Source organism: Lytechinus variegatus, chromosome 15 (genome assembly GCF_018143015.1).
Source record: "Lytechinus variegatus isolate NC3 chromosome 15, Lvar_3.0, whole genome shotgun sequence".
In the NCBI taxonomy this organism is placed as follows: Eukaryota; Metazoa; Echinodermata; class Echinoidea; order Temnopleuroida; family Toxopneustidae; genus Lytechinus; species Lytechinus variegatus.
In genome coordinates, this window is record NC_054754.1 from 11,390,641 (window position 1) to 11,405,535 (window position 14,895).

Genomic DNA, 14,895 nt, shown 5'->3' on the forward strand with positions numbered 1-14,895 from the left:
ATTAAACTAAATGAAGCAGGGTTACGATACGTTTTTCAGAGTCAGACAGAGGCTTGGATCTGAAACCAAAACATATAAGTTTTTGGCATAGTTTTTCCCAATGATGTAAGGTAACCGTTAATACCGATATTTTGCATAAGTTTAACTTTGAATTTTACACGAGTTGATGAAATCGCGTTTAGAACATTCACACGGCTTGGATTATTGGGACAGATTCGGAGCGGTGTGACGGTGTCGGTGTGTACGGAACAGCTTGTTTGTGTTTTGCGGGACCATGGCCTGGGACGGGGCGGGGCACGTTGGGGCGGGTGCGGCCTATGCGGTGGCATCGGGCGCCACGCCGTGTTAATGGTGAAGACAATATATTCAGCAAACCATTATTTCATGAGAAAGTCTTTTGAAATCAAGGTTAATTGACAAAATACTATCATACATCTAGATCTGGTGGCGCTGGCATTATCATGAAATTGGGAACCAGTTAAAGTTCCTAATTTCCACACCTGCCACAGCAGGCACAGGACACTTTTGTGACTCACCTCCTTAATACTACCCCTTTCATAAACCCAATTAAAATGAATTAGGCGGCTAATAGCAGCATAATTTGGTCGTAAAATTGGAGGAGGACAAGAGTTATCCGCATTACTCTGATGCTGCTATTATCCGCATAATAGCAGCATCGGGATAAGATTTTGAGTTTATGAACGCATTTCCAAATAATGCGGATAATTGCCATGGTGCGGTCACAAGGTCACCCTTTTCCAACACAACCGCATCGGAGGGGGCGTGTCCAGTTGTCATGGCGATTATCCGCCTTTTTCAGGACGGGCGCTCGTAAAAATAATGCGGCTTATTTTCGGAGTTTATGAAGGCAATTTTTTATTGAATTATCCGCATTACTCTTAGGCGGCTAATTGGAGGATAGGTTTATGAAAAGGGTATTAGTCTTAGTCTTAGCTAGCCTGGGGCGTTGTGGGGAGTGAAAGTTATATACTGTACGTAGCTCACTCCCCACTAACGCCTGGAATCACCGTACATGCCTTTGCGTATCGGACAGGATTACCCATCATGCCCATGGTGAACCTAGACCTAAATCACCAATTTTAGTTATAGTTTTTCGCCACATGGGCAAGTTTTATGTTTACCCCCATTTAATTAGATTTTTGTTACTTTTCATTAAATAAATAGTCGTAAAATTGAAAGAAGTTAAGAGCAAGAGCGTTCACTTACCCCCGTCTGTTTATTCCGCCATTTTGATTTCATTTTGTTATGATACCTAGATACACACGCGGTAACACGCGTGCAGAGCTGCAACTTAGATTTAAAAAATACTTGCATTTGTCAAGAAAAATCACGATTTGTAAAATATTTGTTTCGGTTGATTAATATCATAAAATAATTTATATGATATTTATTGATCAAAAAAAAAAATATATTGCGATTCCTGATATCCATCGGCAAATGCAAGTATTTTTTTAATCCAAGTTGGCAGTATTCTCGGAGGATCTATTTTCTCACCGATACCGCACAGGTAAGAGAATTTCGATTACTTTTTGCTTTTCCGTCAAAATCTTACAAATTAGCGTCTGTATGTCATCGTGTTCGTTGGAATTTGTAGAGTCTATCGCAACGTGCACAAAGTCAATTGGCTTCCGGGTTTCGGAGCCTCGCGTGAATATGCATGAAATTGCAGGGTTTCGATAATTTGTGATCGATACCGGAGCGATCCGATCACGAACCAAGACCATTTACCACGTACACATCGTGACCGGATATTGTTATCGCTATCGATACTTCCGCACGCAGTCCGAAGGAATTATTTTTCGGACCACGTGATCATGACGTGATCTGCGCGATTGACCAATCAGTGGTCTTAGAATTGCTGTGCGGAGACGATCTATCCGTTGTACACAGTCTATGGACAATTGTTCGTTGTGCCATATTACCCCCCCCCCCCCTGTTAGTACTAAATAATTCAGTCCTTCACGTTTATAATTTTGTGGAGCTCAATAAATCGCTCTCCTTATTTTTTTGAGGAGCTCAATTGAGCTCCTCAGAATCGCTCTCCGTGAAGAGCTCAAATCAATTCATTACAATACATGTATGATAAATTGTAGATTTTTCTTAACATTTTAATAGCTGTGTTAGATATTAATTAATCTGTGGTGAAACTAGGCCTGGGTCACGTCAATACGTTTACAAGATGTACGCGCTCCTGCTAAAAAAAAATTGCGAAAATTTCACATTTTACATCTTTAAATCCATGAAAAGGCCTTTTTTCCATAATTTCTTGAAATTACTTTGATTTAGTTGAAAACTTTCAGAAAAATGAAGAATATTCACCACTTTCCCGACTCTGATTTGAACATACCATGGTATATATTGTAGTCCCACATGTAGACTTCCATGGTGTTGCCATGAAAATCTACATATGGGACTGCAATGTTTACCGAGATTACATTAAAATCAGAGTCGGGAAAGAGATGAATATTCTTCACTTTTCTGATAGATTTAAACTAAAAGTAATTTCAAGGAATTATGGAAAAAAGAAGGCCATTTCATGGATTTAAAGATGTGAAATTTTAGCAATTTTTTTTGAGGAGCGCGATTTTTTGCTCTCCTTATTTTTTTAAGGAGCGCGGTAGGAGCGCCGGCGCGATCGCGCTCCTCAAAAATGAAGGTCTGCTAATTATATTTATTAAAAGAATAGTACTAAATTTGAAAAAAACATAAGAGCACGAGCGTAACTTACCCAGTCTGTTTACCTCGCCATATTAGAATCTTTTGTTATCGATACCAAGATACCACACGCGTGTAGAGCTGCCAACTTAGTTTTTTAAAAATACTTGAGTCGGCCGATAAATATGAATCGTAAAATAAGTAATTTATATGATATTTATTGATTAAAACAAATATTATGTGATTCCTGATATCTATCGGCAGATGCAAGTATTTTTTTAATCCAAGTTGGCAGCTCTACACTGTGTGTAGAGCTGCCCTCTATTGGTGGAAAGTAATATGGCAAGAAAATCATTTTTCAATCTCTGTTTTTAATTTAGAAAAAATAATCAAAAGAATCAAATTTACATAGCCAAGTTATATGATGAATAGCTGCAATGGAAACTGACAGTGACAGTGTCAAAAAATCAAGTATTTGTCCCAAAGAAAAGAAAATAAGCCAAACATTGCCAACCTTATATCTATGTTTCATGAACTACATGTGTAGATCCATAAACGTTCTGATGCCAATTCAACAAATACCCCAACACAGCCAAAGTTCATTGACGTTAAATGACTGTTGATCTTGGTCATGAAACACGCACAGGATATTCAGGGATACATGGTTACTCTTATGTCCAAGTTTCATATACTGTATCTATAACTTTCTAAAGTTATGATGACAATTCCACAAATACCCCCCTACATTATCAAAGTTCATTGACCCTAAATGACCTTTGACCTTAGTCATGTGACCTGAAACTCCACAGGATGTTCAAGGATACTTAATTGCTCTTATGTTTAAGTTTCATGAACTAGAACCATAAAATGTCAAAGTTATTCTGATGACAATTCCACAAATACCCCCAACATGGTCAAAGTGCATTGACCCTAAGCGACCTTTGACCTTGATTAGGACAAGTCAGCATATTTCATTTAGTGCGAGAGGAATATGCCGTAAAATTAATAGCAGATGGTTGGTTCTAGAACAAAGGGTGCACTGCAAATGAGCATTGATATGAAAATTCTTTCATTTGCTTCAGGTGGCTGAGCTTAGATCATATAGACCTGGTGAATGCAGTGAAATTTTGCTTGGTAACCGCCTTGGAGGGGGGGGGGAGTGACTTTGATTTGGAAAGGGTAGGGGTATGCGACCCCAAAATCTGAAACCATACCCTTAAGAACTGAAGTTGAGCTATGAAATGAGGGGCTTGAGTACTACATGTAGATGCCTCTCTGAAATTGGGGGTTCTTGGAAACTGGAATTTAACATGGCATGGGGGTCTTTGAGAACTGATGCCTGAATTGAGAGGCTTAGGAACACGGGAAAATGGGTTGGGCAATGAAAGGGGTTCAAAATGACATCCTTGGGAACTGCTGGCATTCTGGCAAGTCATGAAAAGGGGGCCTTACACATACCCGAACCGCCATTATACGTTAATGAGTGATGGGGGGGGGTAACCATCTCTTATTTCTCACATAATAATTCTAAGTGAAGTGAAAGATTATACTTGTTTGCACTACATGTACATGGATCCTTTACTCTGTAACATGTATTGAATAGAAATAAAAGAAAAAAACCCTATTAAGTATTATTTTTGCCCTTAAACTGTATAATATCCCTTCTCTGTTTTTTATTCATAGTGCTTCATGAGCAGCCTGAATACTGAAAGAAAACTCAATACAAACTCATCACTGCTTGATGTCCTAATTGATGTAGGTAACTAGAAAAAGGGACCGTCTTTCCCTCTTGGAATTGCATCAAGAAAGAAGTAGTTAATGTACACCATCTCCTGAGGAGAGTGAGATGGGGAGGAGTAAGAAAGAGCTGTCCAGGTTAGCCTCTGGCATCTTCATCCGCTTCTTTCACACCGCCCTCACAGTCGGTATCTTCTGTGTGCTACTCTTCAATGACACAGGTCAGTACCAGGGCATCGCAGTTAAATGATTATGATGTTAACATTTCTTGTTGTTTTTCTAACTACTCTTGTATCACATTATATCTGGGCCCTGTTTCACAAAAACTTATTAAAAAATAAAAAAATGCACTATTTCCGTAGCAAGTTTACCGTCAGCCAATCAGATTGAGCAATTTCAACAGCTTGAAACTGTTATTGCAATCATAATAACGGGGTTTTATGAAAGGGGCTCCAGTTGCTAGGCTTTATCGTTATATCTTGTCATTTCTTTCAGAGCTACGGAATGCATTAAATGGGAAGAACATTATTTATGGGGTAGCCTTCATATGCTTACTTCTTGCGACCAGTGTACTCTACTTTATAGCCAGCTTGATGAACCCAGGCTATGTCATTGTCGACGTAGAAAGGGTGAGTTCAGTGTATCACAAATATTTAATGGTAATAGACTAGAGTCATGCAAGGGATGGTGAAGGCTGGAAATATTTATATGTAAATAAATAGAGTTAAATTCACAGAGCAAGATGTTTAAATTTCATCAAATCAGGTAACAAATTACAAAGTTATTGAACTTTAAAGTTTACCCTTTTTTTGTGAAAGCAGTTACCGGTATATACACATAGTCATGAATATTCATTAGAAGGGCTGATGTCATATCCATACTTTTCTTTTTCTTATGTTATTACATAAAATCATAATTGTTTCATTTTTGACATGTAAATCTCCATTATGATGGAATAATTTAAGGCAATAATTAAGTAATGCTCTCAATTAGTTGTCAATCCAATTGTTTTAGTTCTTGGTAGAAATTTTTTGAATAAACCTTATTTCTTATAATAAAATACAATAGAGCAGGTGTGGATATGGCATCAACCCACCTAATGAATATTCATGAGACATGCCTAGTCAGCCTAGAACTGTTTTGCCGGGATGATAAATCTTTTAATTCAATAATTTTGTTATTCAATTTTGATCAAATTTTCAGCATTTTGTTCAGTGAATTTTACTCTCTTTATTGAGATATAAATATCTCAAGCCTGGACCATCGCTTAAAATGTTGATACGTGCAATATTATTGATAAATATGCAGTAGCATGTGTTTTCTTAGCATGGTTTGACTAATGCAGCGATGCTCTTATAACGCGCACAACTTGGAATTTAAGTGTGACACTAAAGGCCACCGCACACTTTACGACCCGACTGGTCTATGACTAGCTTGCGACTGAGTGAGGGTAGATGTGACGTGTCGAGGCTTATGCAGGACTGTGAAATCTCCGCTATTTAGCGGAAATCCGCTATTTTCATTTTTAAGACCGATTTCAATTTCCACTTGTTTCCTGTGTTCCATTTCTGTTTTTTCTTTCCGCTATTTTATCCAAAACGGCTGGAAAACAAGTCTAGGTAAATGGATGCGAGCAGAATGTTTTTGTTGTGAATATACACGTTACGGGGCCTTGTATTTTGCCTTCGCGAAGTTTCGAATGAAACTGCTGCGGATCACACTGTTGCCGTTGTTGGCATACAAGCGCAAAGCAGCGGCTCAAATCGCGATATTTTGCGACTGGTAAATACATGTACGTCTGTAAGGATGATGACGTCATCCAAGATGGCAACTTACGTTGACCAACGAAAGGATCGAAGATGACGATGTTTCGTTCATTATTTCAAAGGAATTAGCGGTAACTGCAGTCTAAGGTACGATATTTCTGAATTTTAAACATTTTTTCGTAAATATGGATGTGATTTCTTTTTCATAATGTGACATTTTTTAGGTACAAAAAACATCGGAAAATCGGGTTTCCACTGTTAGATCTAACGTTACTGCTAAAATACGTTGTCTGTACGTACGGGCCTCCAAGCTCCTCAGTCTATGTATTGGTGAGTAAGCCAACGCAGTTCAGCGGAACAACCAAAAAATGCAGCGGCTTGGCGATAGTAAATAGTAAGGTAAATTTTCAGATTTTTCCGCTATTTTTTTGAAACCCCACTAACAGGCCTGCTTATGACTACCTTGCGATTCATCTCCTCTCACTTAGTCGCAAGCCAGTCGCAGATCAGTCGGGTCGTAAGGTAGGCGGTGGCCTTTAGTTGCACATAAATCATTGTGGTACACCCCCTGGTGTTGTAAATTGTGTATCGAAACTGCAAAAATTGTTACCAAATTTCAAAACACTTAATAAAGGGAAGGTTCATCCTGACATCAGTTTGTTAAATTTGAAAGCAAAACAAATTAGAAAAGCACATTATATAAGGAATGATGATAATCGATCGAAGAAAAACAGACTTTTGGTTCTGTGACAGAACACATCAGCAGCTGCTTCATGTGTCCTTTAAAATAATTCCATTAATTCCCATATTAGTGATTGATTATGACTGAAAATATTTTTTTCTCACAGGATCATGGATAAAATGATGTGTTTGACAATGTAATGAATGAATTCAAAGATAAACTGCTCACAAAGTTCAGATAAAATGGCATTTGTTGCAATTACATGTATATATCACACATACATGATATACAAGGTAGCTGCCCCCAGTCGACTTCACGTTATTGATCTATAATTCTGTTATTCTTTGATCAGTTTTTGTCTAACCATCTTTTTTTCTGTTTTTATTGACGTCCACTTGACACCATGAGATTCCCCTTGATTTAATACCTGTATTATGTTGTGGTTAATCTAAAGCTTTTTCATTTTAGATTCTTAGTCCTGAAAATGAAAATTCATATTAAAAAAGATTGCGATTATACCAGAGGCCTATGAGACACTAAAACAATCCTGACTTGACCCAACCACTCTATTGTTGTTGTTATTTCATATTACGAGATTGTTATAAACTCTTAAAATTTGTTTAAAATGTACAGTCACAAATATGAAAAAGGTACTGACTTTCATATTAACAGTGCATATTCTATTTGATTGTAAAGTCATTGATTTACAAATAACCTCCCCCCCCTTTTTTTTAATGATACACCCAAGAATGAATTGCATGAATAAATGAAATTGTGTTGTTTCATGTGACATTCCTAGAACGGGTGGAGTCAAGTGGATTCCAGTGACGAAGAAACGGCGGAGGAATCAGAAGGGGATGGCAACGACGAAAGACAGAAAATGGTCAAAGATAAAAAGGCAAAGGATAAATCACAAAGAAAGTGCAGTTACTGTAATATTAAGGTAAGTACCAAATGGATATTTTGAGTTACATTATGCTATATTCTGGTTGATGTTATTGCTATAATTGATGAATAATTTGTCTCTCCTTAGATTTATTATTGTTAATTCAGTGCATAGCGATTAATCGTATGCTTGATTATCATGATTAATGGTACATAGTAGTCAATGGAAACAATTGTAGAAAAATGTTATACGATCATTGCTAAGCTTTATGTTACGAGCCCACGGTGTATGGATTTCAGTAATTAATAATGATCACCACTTAAAAAAAAAAACATAAATAGAATGCTGCCAGGCTGCTTCAGACTATCATGATTGGTTGTTTCTCATAAGTGCTTAACTGTCTAATTTCATACAATCCACTCTTTAATATACATGTATTGTTATTCATTCAACATCGGTCGAATATATATTTATGTTAAAATGTTCATTTTGTTAAAGGTATATACATTTAGTCTACTCCTAACCTTTCCCCATTCCTGCTTTTGACATTACTTCTCCCTCTGTATACTTTTCTTTTTGTATCCCCCTTTCCAATATTTATACTTTGTTAATTTTTGTTTACTGTTTTGCTTGTTTGTTTACTGAAATTTTACTCTGTATAATTTCATGTAATTCAGCCTTTGGCTGCTAATTGCATTTTTATCACAATAAATACCATCTATCTATCTTGCTATCTATCTATCTATCTATCTTGAAACTTCTTAGACCATCTGGAGAATTGTGTATTGCTGAAATAACACACATGTTTATAGGATGTCCACAAACTACCATTAAAAGTAAACATTTGTTGTCAGTACTATTAGATGTAAAAGAAACTACATATTTTCTGCCCAGTCTTTAAAGGGGAAGTTCACCCTGAAGAAAACTTTGTTGTAACAATAGCAGAAAAAATAGAAAAAAAATTAGTGAAGGTTTGAGGAAAATCCATTAAAGAGTAAGAAAGTTATTAGAGTTCAAAGTTTTGGATTTGTGACGTCATAAACGAGCAGCTGCCCCATGTGTTATGTAATATAAAATGCATGAATTTTGAAATTTTGTATGGTTCCTGATGACTTAATTGTGTTTTCTATTAATGATCGGGTGTGATATGATTTGTCTATTGATATACAAAAAGTACAGTGAAAACCATTTTCAATTTTCTGAGAAAATGACATTTCATTGACTTTTTACCATTCGCTATGTAGGAATGCTGCTCGCATATGACATCACAAATCAAATAATTAAAATTCTAAAAACTTAATTATTTGATGAATTTTTCTCAAACCTTCAGAAATATTTTTTATTATTTTTCTGCTATTTTTACAATAAACTTTTTGTCAGGGTGAACTTCCCCTTTGATGAGATTTACCCCACTTTCTTAAGTTCCAGGTTTGGCAGGTATGGGTGGAGCATGATATCAATAAACAATGGCCTGTATCTTGTGGTCAGGTTTAACTTAGACCATGGTCTAACTCTGTGCTAAATCATGGGAAGCCAAACATGTTAAAAGTGTGTTTACATTGTATGCTTCTAATGTTTACTGTGCTCTTTCCTAATTCTTTAATAGTGAAGTATCTTATTTATCCTTCCAAGACAGTTGATAATGATTTGAGAGTCAAATTGGCCGATTCATTGAACCTGTACTATTAGAGATTTTTGTCACAATTGCCTATCCATAGTTATTCAGAATACAGGTCAATAAATTCATTTAATCTTGTATTTTTGTCTCTTTCTCAACAGCAACCGGTGAGGACAAAACATTGCGAGGATTGCGGGAGGTGTGTTCGACGGTTCGATCACCATTGTCCATGGCTAGAGAATTGTGTGGGAGAACGTAATCATAGATTCTTCTGGCTCTTTCTTCTGTGTCAAGCAGCTATCATTATCTGGGCTATTAGAATTACTTGGTAGGTGGGCTACTCATATTTATCCGTGTCTTTGCCTAAGAAGATGATCTCGGCTGTTGGCGTGCGTTACCCATGGCATAATCTACAAAACTATATGATTAAATTCTGTGAAAAATCTCATTGCTGATTACTTGTATACTACTTTATGTGTAAAATCAAAAGTTTTCTCTAATTAACTAAATAATGCCCCTAAAATGCTATTTTTTGGTTCACAGACATAAGAATCAGACCCAGAATTTGAACATCACATTTATTTTCTTATGTATTTTATTGTTTTCTAAATTCTTATGTATTTCTTTGTTTTTTCTTTTTTTTTTCAATGGAAATTGGACTTATTTTTTACCAGAAACAAGATGAAATTGATTGATTTTAATCAGTAAAAAGAAATATAATGATACTTATATTTTTGGCTGAAAACACTATTTGCATTGGATTTGTACACAAATTCTCGTTATTGAGCAATTTTGTGTCTGCATGCACTTACGAAATGTTGTGTAATTTCGGAAGCATGTACCCGGGGGTCACAATTTTGGTCACAAAAGTTGCGCGAGACTTGAAAGTAAAAAGTCAACGGGCAGCGCGGTCAAAAAAATCGTGCGAGGCGGATTTATCACAAAAAAATGTTGAAGGTGGTTGTACTGCATGAGAAGATTGGTTTGGAAATCACTTTTGTGTCTATAAGAGGAGTGCGGAGCATGTCCCTTAAGTGATGCATTGCGACAGGTGCAAAAAAAAAATGGCCAAAGATTTTTGGGGAATTGTGACATTTTGATTCATTTTCAAATGATGAAAAAAAAAAGAAGTGAGTGGCATCAGCAGAGTTAGACCATGGCCTATAAGGTTAAGCCAAACTTTACAGTACTTGATATTATCTTTTCATGGTCAATGTCATGGTATTGGAATATTATTGTCATATCATGGGGCCTACAGGTTTCTCACCCCTATTAAGATATTACATGTATTTTGTTCCTTTCAGGGGTGGATTCTACTGGCATCCGACCATTCAGGATTGGTTACGTGCTAACGCACTCTACCTGATCTGCATGCTTGTACTGAGCCTCGGTGCAGCGGCCGTCATCTCGTTACTCTGCTGCCATACTTTCATGCTCTTCACAAACCAAACCACCTGGGAATTCATGTCCCGGCATCGCATCACGTACCTGCGAAACCTGGACGAGTCGGTGAACCCGTTCGATGAGGGATACTGTCGCAATGGCCTCAAGTTCTTCTGCTACTGCCCGTACCGCAGTTGGGATGTCATGTTGGTGAAGTATAGCGATCTTAAGAATGCCTCATAAGACATGACCACTACGACGTTTCCTTTCCTGCAGTTGCTATGCCATTAGTTATTTAAAGCCTCCGAAAACATGATGATGTACATTATGGTATGTACTTATGGGAAATATATGTTCAGTTTTGTAGTTGTAAGTCACCAAGAGTTAATGAATCATGCAGCACTAAGTCAAATAATGAATAAGCTGTATTTGTTTTTGTATCTATTTATTTTTTTAACTTTATAAGACCACCATTTTGAACAAATTTTGCTTTTACATTCATTTTTACAAAGCCATTTCTTATAATTGCTGTATAGTAAAAACATCTGTAGATGTAGCTTGTACATTCCACAAGATATCAGGCAACCACCTTTGAGCGACATGGTATTTATGTCTTACACATTGTATGAAAACTGAATTTGACATTCAAGTTGAAAATGCAGAAAAGTGCAGTATTTTTGCTTTACCGTGTGATGAGCACTTGATTTGGCAATCTTACAGATTCTCGCGATAAACATAAAGCAATGCCAAATCTGGCAACATCCAAATATGAAGTAGGCTGTGCCCAGCTTAACATAACTTACATTAGGCACGCTTTCTGTAATTCTTTGCATGTGCAATATATGTACATTTATGTGTGAGATATCAGCACAAAACTTTAACACTAAACATTTTACAGACAAAACTCTAATGAAAACAAAACGCAAACATACACTAACTGATTACAGGAAAAGTTTATTGCTGGTAATATGTCCATCTAATTAATAGATAAAACAAACACTATTTACATATTCACATAAAAATCTTATTAAAAATAATTTTATACTTGCTTATATGATAATTAACACTTACTTTTAATGCTTTATTCAAGGTTCTAAAAGTTAATGGAACATGTTTCAAACTCAGAACAGTTATCATCACACTTTTCTAGATTTGTATATTAAGTAAGCTAGTCGGAATGGGTTACTACTAGCGGTCTTGGACCTGATGAATGGGTTGATATGATTTATTTTATTTCAACACGGTAAAATTGCCCTCGATCAGCCATTGGATGTTCTTTAGAATGGTTGTGCATGTAATTAAAAAACAAATAATTAAATCATAACAATCATAAACAAAGATGAAACAAAGCACAAACTTATATACAAAACTAAAAGAAAGAAAGAAATATGAGGAACAAAATAAAAAATAGCAACAAAAATAAGGTGAAGAAGTGATAATCAAGATTACAACACCTTTTCAACTTCAGATTGTGCCTTTTATGTTCTGCCGATGAATAAACTTAATGATGGGGAGATAAGGTTGCTATTTTGAGCAAAGTGTGTTTTTGAAGTTTGTAAGTATATTATGTTTTTGGAGTTACAAAGTGCATGGAAGGAACATTGTTTAATAGTAATCCTATTACATAAAAAGACGTTAAGAGTATCTCTTTATTTCCTTTACTTTATCAATTAGTATTTCCATTGTTGGCAGAGAAATTTACTTTGTGTTTCCCCTTTGCAATGTTGGCCTCCATGATGAACTTTAGAGGAAATAGCCAATAACATGCATCTTTTTGCACTGCCCGAACAACCTTGCTGAGACGATGACATTTTTTCATTTCCTCTCACTTTGGGCTACCTCACCATTAATTGAAAACCATGATTTAGGAGTTTTGCATATGATTAATGCTTAATGTATATTATCCCTGAATTCTTTACGTTCCTCTTCTACTGTTCTTTTTTTTGTCATTGAGTCCGTCAGCTCAAAAAACTCTTCGCTTTGCTGTCAGTGGTGAGAATGTAGTCCTTTGGTGTGCATGTGGTTTCATTCAGCTGTCCAGGTCCTTGGCTGAGATCAGGTTACTGTTCTGCTATATCAGGAGAGGCAGATGGAATGGCATAAGTTTTGGTAATCATGTTAAGTGTGATAGCTCTCATGAAGCTGAGGAGTTTATCACTGTCTCCTTCAGTGACATGAAAAAGTGCAGGAATTGCATTCATCCTTGAATTGACTGTGGTCTCCATGTGCCAACTGTTTTGGCAGGGCTTCATTGCTGCCTCACGCATAGATCTTCACTCTGCGCTGCTCTCAGAGATCGAGTCCCCTCAACATACACCTTTGTGACAAACTCGTCATACTGTGTCTTTCCAGTCTCTTCCCACCTTTGCACTGTATTGTCAACTGAGTCATCTGCACATACTCGTGTGCCAAGGGTGATAGGGTCATTAAATTCGTCCAGAAACGGATTTCGCATGTTTTGGATCATGTTTGTCAGGTTGGTGACTTGTTTGTGGTACGTCTTGGTTAGCTGAGGGACTTTGTCCATGGTGCTTATGTCCGTTTGGATGATCGTCTCCTTCTGGGGTGTAACCTTGTAACTCCATGATGCTCTGGTCCTGAAGACATCCTCCTCAAGGCTGCAGGCTTTTCAAAGATCCCTACTGCCCCACCTGAACCTTTCACAGTTTTCTTTTCCTGCTCATGAGCCTTTTCAAATTGAATAGACGATAAAACTTTTTGGATGTTTTGGGGAAGAACCGTGTTACTGGCATTCTTGGATTCCTCCTTGATTCCATCTGGAAGTGATTTCATGTCTCGAACCGTATTTGGCATAATTGGTATGATCAAAGGCAAAGAAGAATGGAGTGAGTTCTTCTAAGAATCTGACGTACGTTTGGAAGTTCCTTTCTCTGTGTGCCCAGATGATGATGTGAATGGACATTTCATTTCTCTATTTGCTCCCAGTACTTGAATGTAGAACTTTTGCTTCATCCTTTGATTTTTTCCAAATTGCAAATCATTTCGCCCAGATCTTATCTGAGAAGCCTCCTCTTGCAACTTAATTTAAAGTGACTTGATGTGCATATCTTGTATGCATGAGATGTGAAGCTTTCAGAAAAGAATCTGCTGTTCCATGAGATGCCACTTTGGCATCAACTAAAGCTGTTGTCCACCCAGAGCATTTCCAAGTGTCATTTTTGTGTGCAGTCCGCCAAGTATAACTTCATGTTTATTTTTCACCATGGGCTGTATCTGGTCATTTCCATTGCACACATTTTGCCAAGGCGAAGAGAATCATTTATAATCCCTGGGATTTGTCCTCGATTGAGATATTCGATAGCCTGTTTCTGGACGTCTATTCCATGCTTTATCATAGCTTGGGTCATAGCCTTGGTTGACTGGTTCAAAAAAGTTCAGTGTTAAGAGAGAGTACATGTATATAAATGAAGGTACCGGTATATGGTGTATTGCTTTCTCTCATGAACTTGTTCCAGTTGATGTAGAAAACAAATGAGTTGATGACTCCAAAAATCTGATATGAATGTCACAAACACTAGACCTCCAAGGTCAGAACATCACAATGCACAAACTGGTTTCCAAACACAGTGATACCATGGGCATGCCAATGAGAAGAGCTTCCTTATGGACTAACCTTTGATTTTAGAACAGAGCCACCTGAACAGAGTTCGTCTTTGGCCATTGCCATGGCAAGAGATTTATTTCTCAAAAATAACATGTATTCCCCAAATGATTAATTTCAGGCTTCCAGTTAAATAAAAGTGAAATTTGCCAATATCTTTTATGTGCAGCTACTCCATGTCATCCGTCATTTCCTCAGCATCTGCTTTGGCTTTGGTCATTGGATTTCTTGCCTTTCTCCCTCAATTTCTGTCTCTGGCCTTATACAGCCACTGTTTTTTAATCTCCTTGACAGCCTCAATTGTGACTTCCTAGCTACCGGGGTTGCACCACCGCACAGCCCCTGAATATGCAGTTAAGTTCAAATCATGATCAATGCAGTCCATTATGAAAATTTTCCCTGATATCGATCATCGAGCTGCTTGTTAAGAGCCCTCAGAGTTTTGTCAGTCTTTTGCCATAGTAGGAATATTACCATACACAACAATGTTTACACAGAATGTAAAATTGTTACAAATTTTATTTT

At 37.0% G+C, this 14,895-nt stretch overlaps 1 protein-coding gene across 2 annotated transcripts; it reads left to right on the forward strand.

Annotated features, from left to right (window-relative positions):
• Positions 1-14,128, forward strand: LOC121428530 (palmitoyltransferase ZDHHC12-A-like). Of its 2 annotated transcripts, none has more exons than XM_041625217.1 (6): positions 1-110; positions 4,360-4,634; positions 4,909-5,042; positions 7,661-7,804; positions 9,527-9,693; positions 10,670-14,128. In XM_041625217.1, exons 2-6 carry the CDS (start codon positions 4,523-4,525, stop codon positions 10,989-10,991), a joined length of 879 nt encoding a protein of 292 aa, XP_041481151.1. In that variant the 5' UTR covers positions 1-110; positions 4,360-4,522; the 3' UTR covers positions 10,992-14,128. The 2 variants fall into 2 exon arrangements, with proteins under 2 accessions (XP_041481151.1, XP_041481153.1); XM_041625219.1 differs by having other exon boundaries at positions 1-105.
• The last annotated feature ends 767 nt before the right edge of the window (positions 14,129-14,895 follow it).

Excerpts from the sequence above, each read along its gene's own strand:
- LOC121428530 (XM_041625217.1), top strand. The coding sequence starts at position 4,523 with ATGGGGAGGAGTAAGAAAGAGCTGTCCAGGTTAGCCTCTGGCATCTTC. Across the intron at positions 4,635-4,908 it reads GCTACTCTTCAATGACACAG|AGCTACGGAATGCATTAAAT; the intron begins GTCAGTACCAGG and ends CATTTCTTTCAG. Across the intron at positions 9,694-10,669 it reads TGGGCTATTAGAATTACTTG|GGGTGGATTCTACTGGCATC; the intron begins GTAGGTGGGCTA and ends TGTTCCTTTCAG.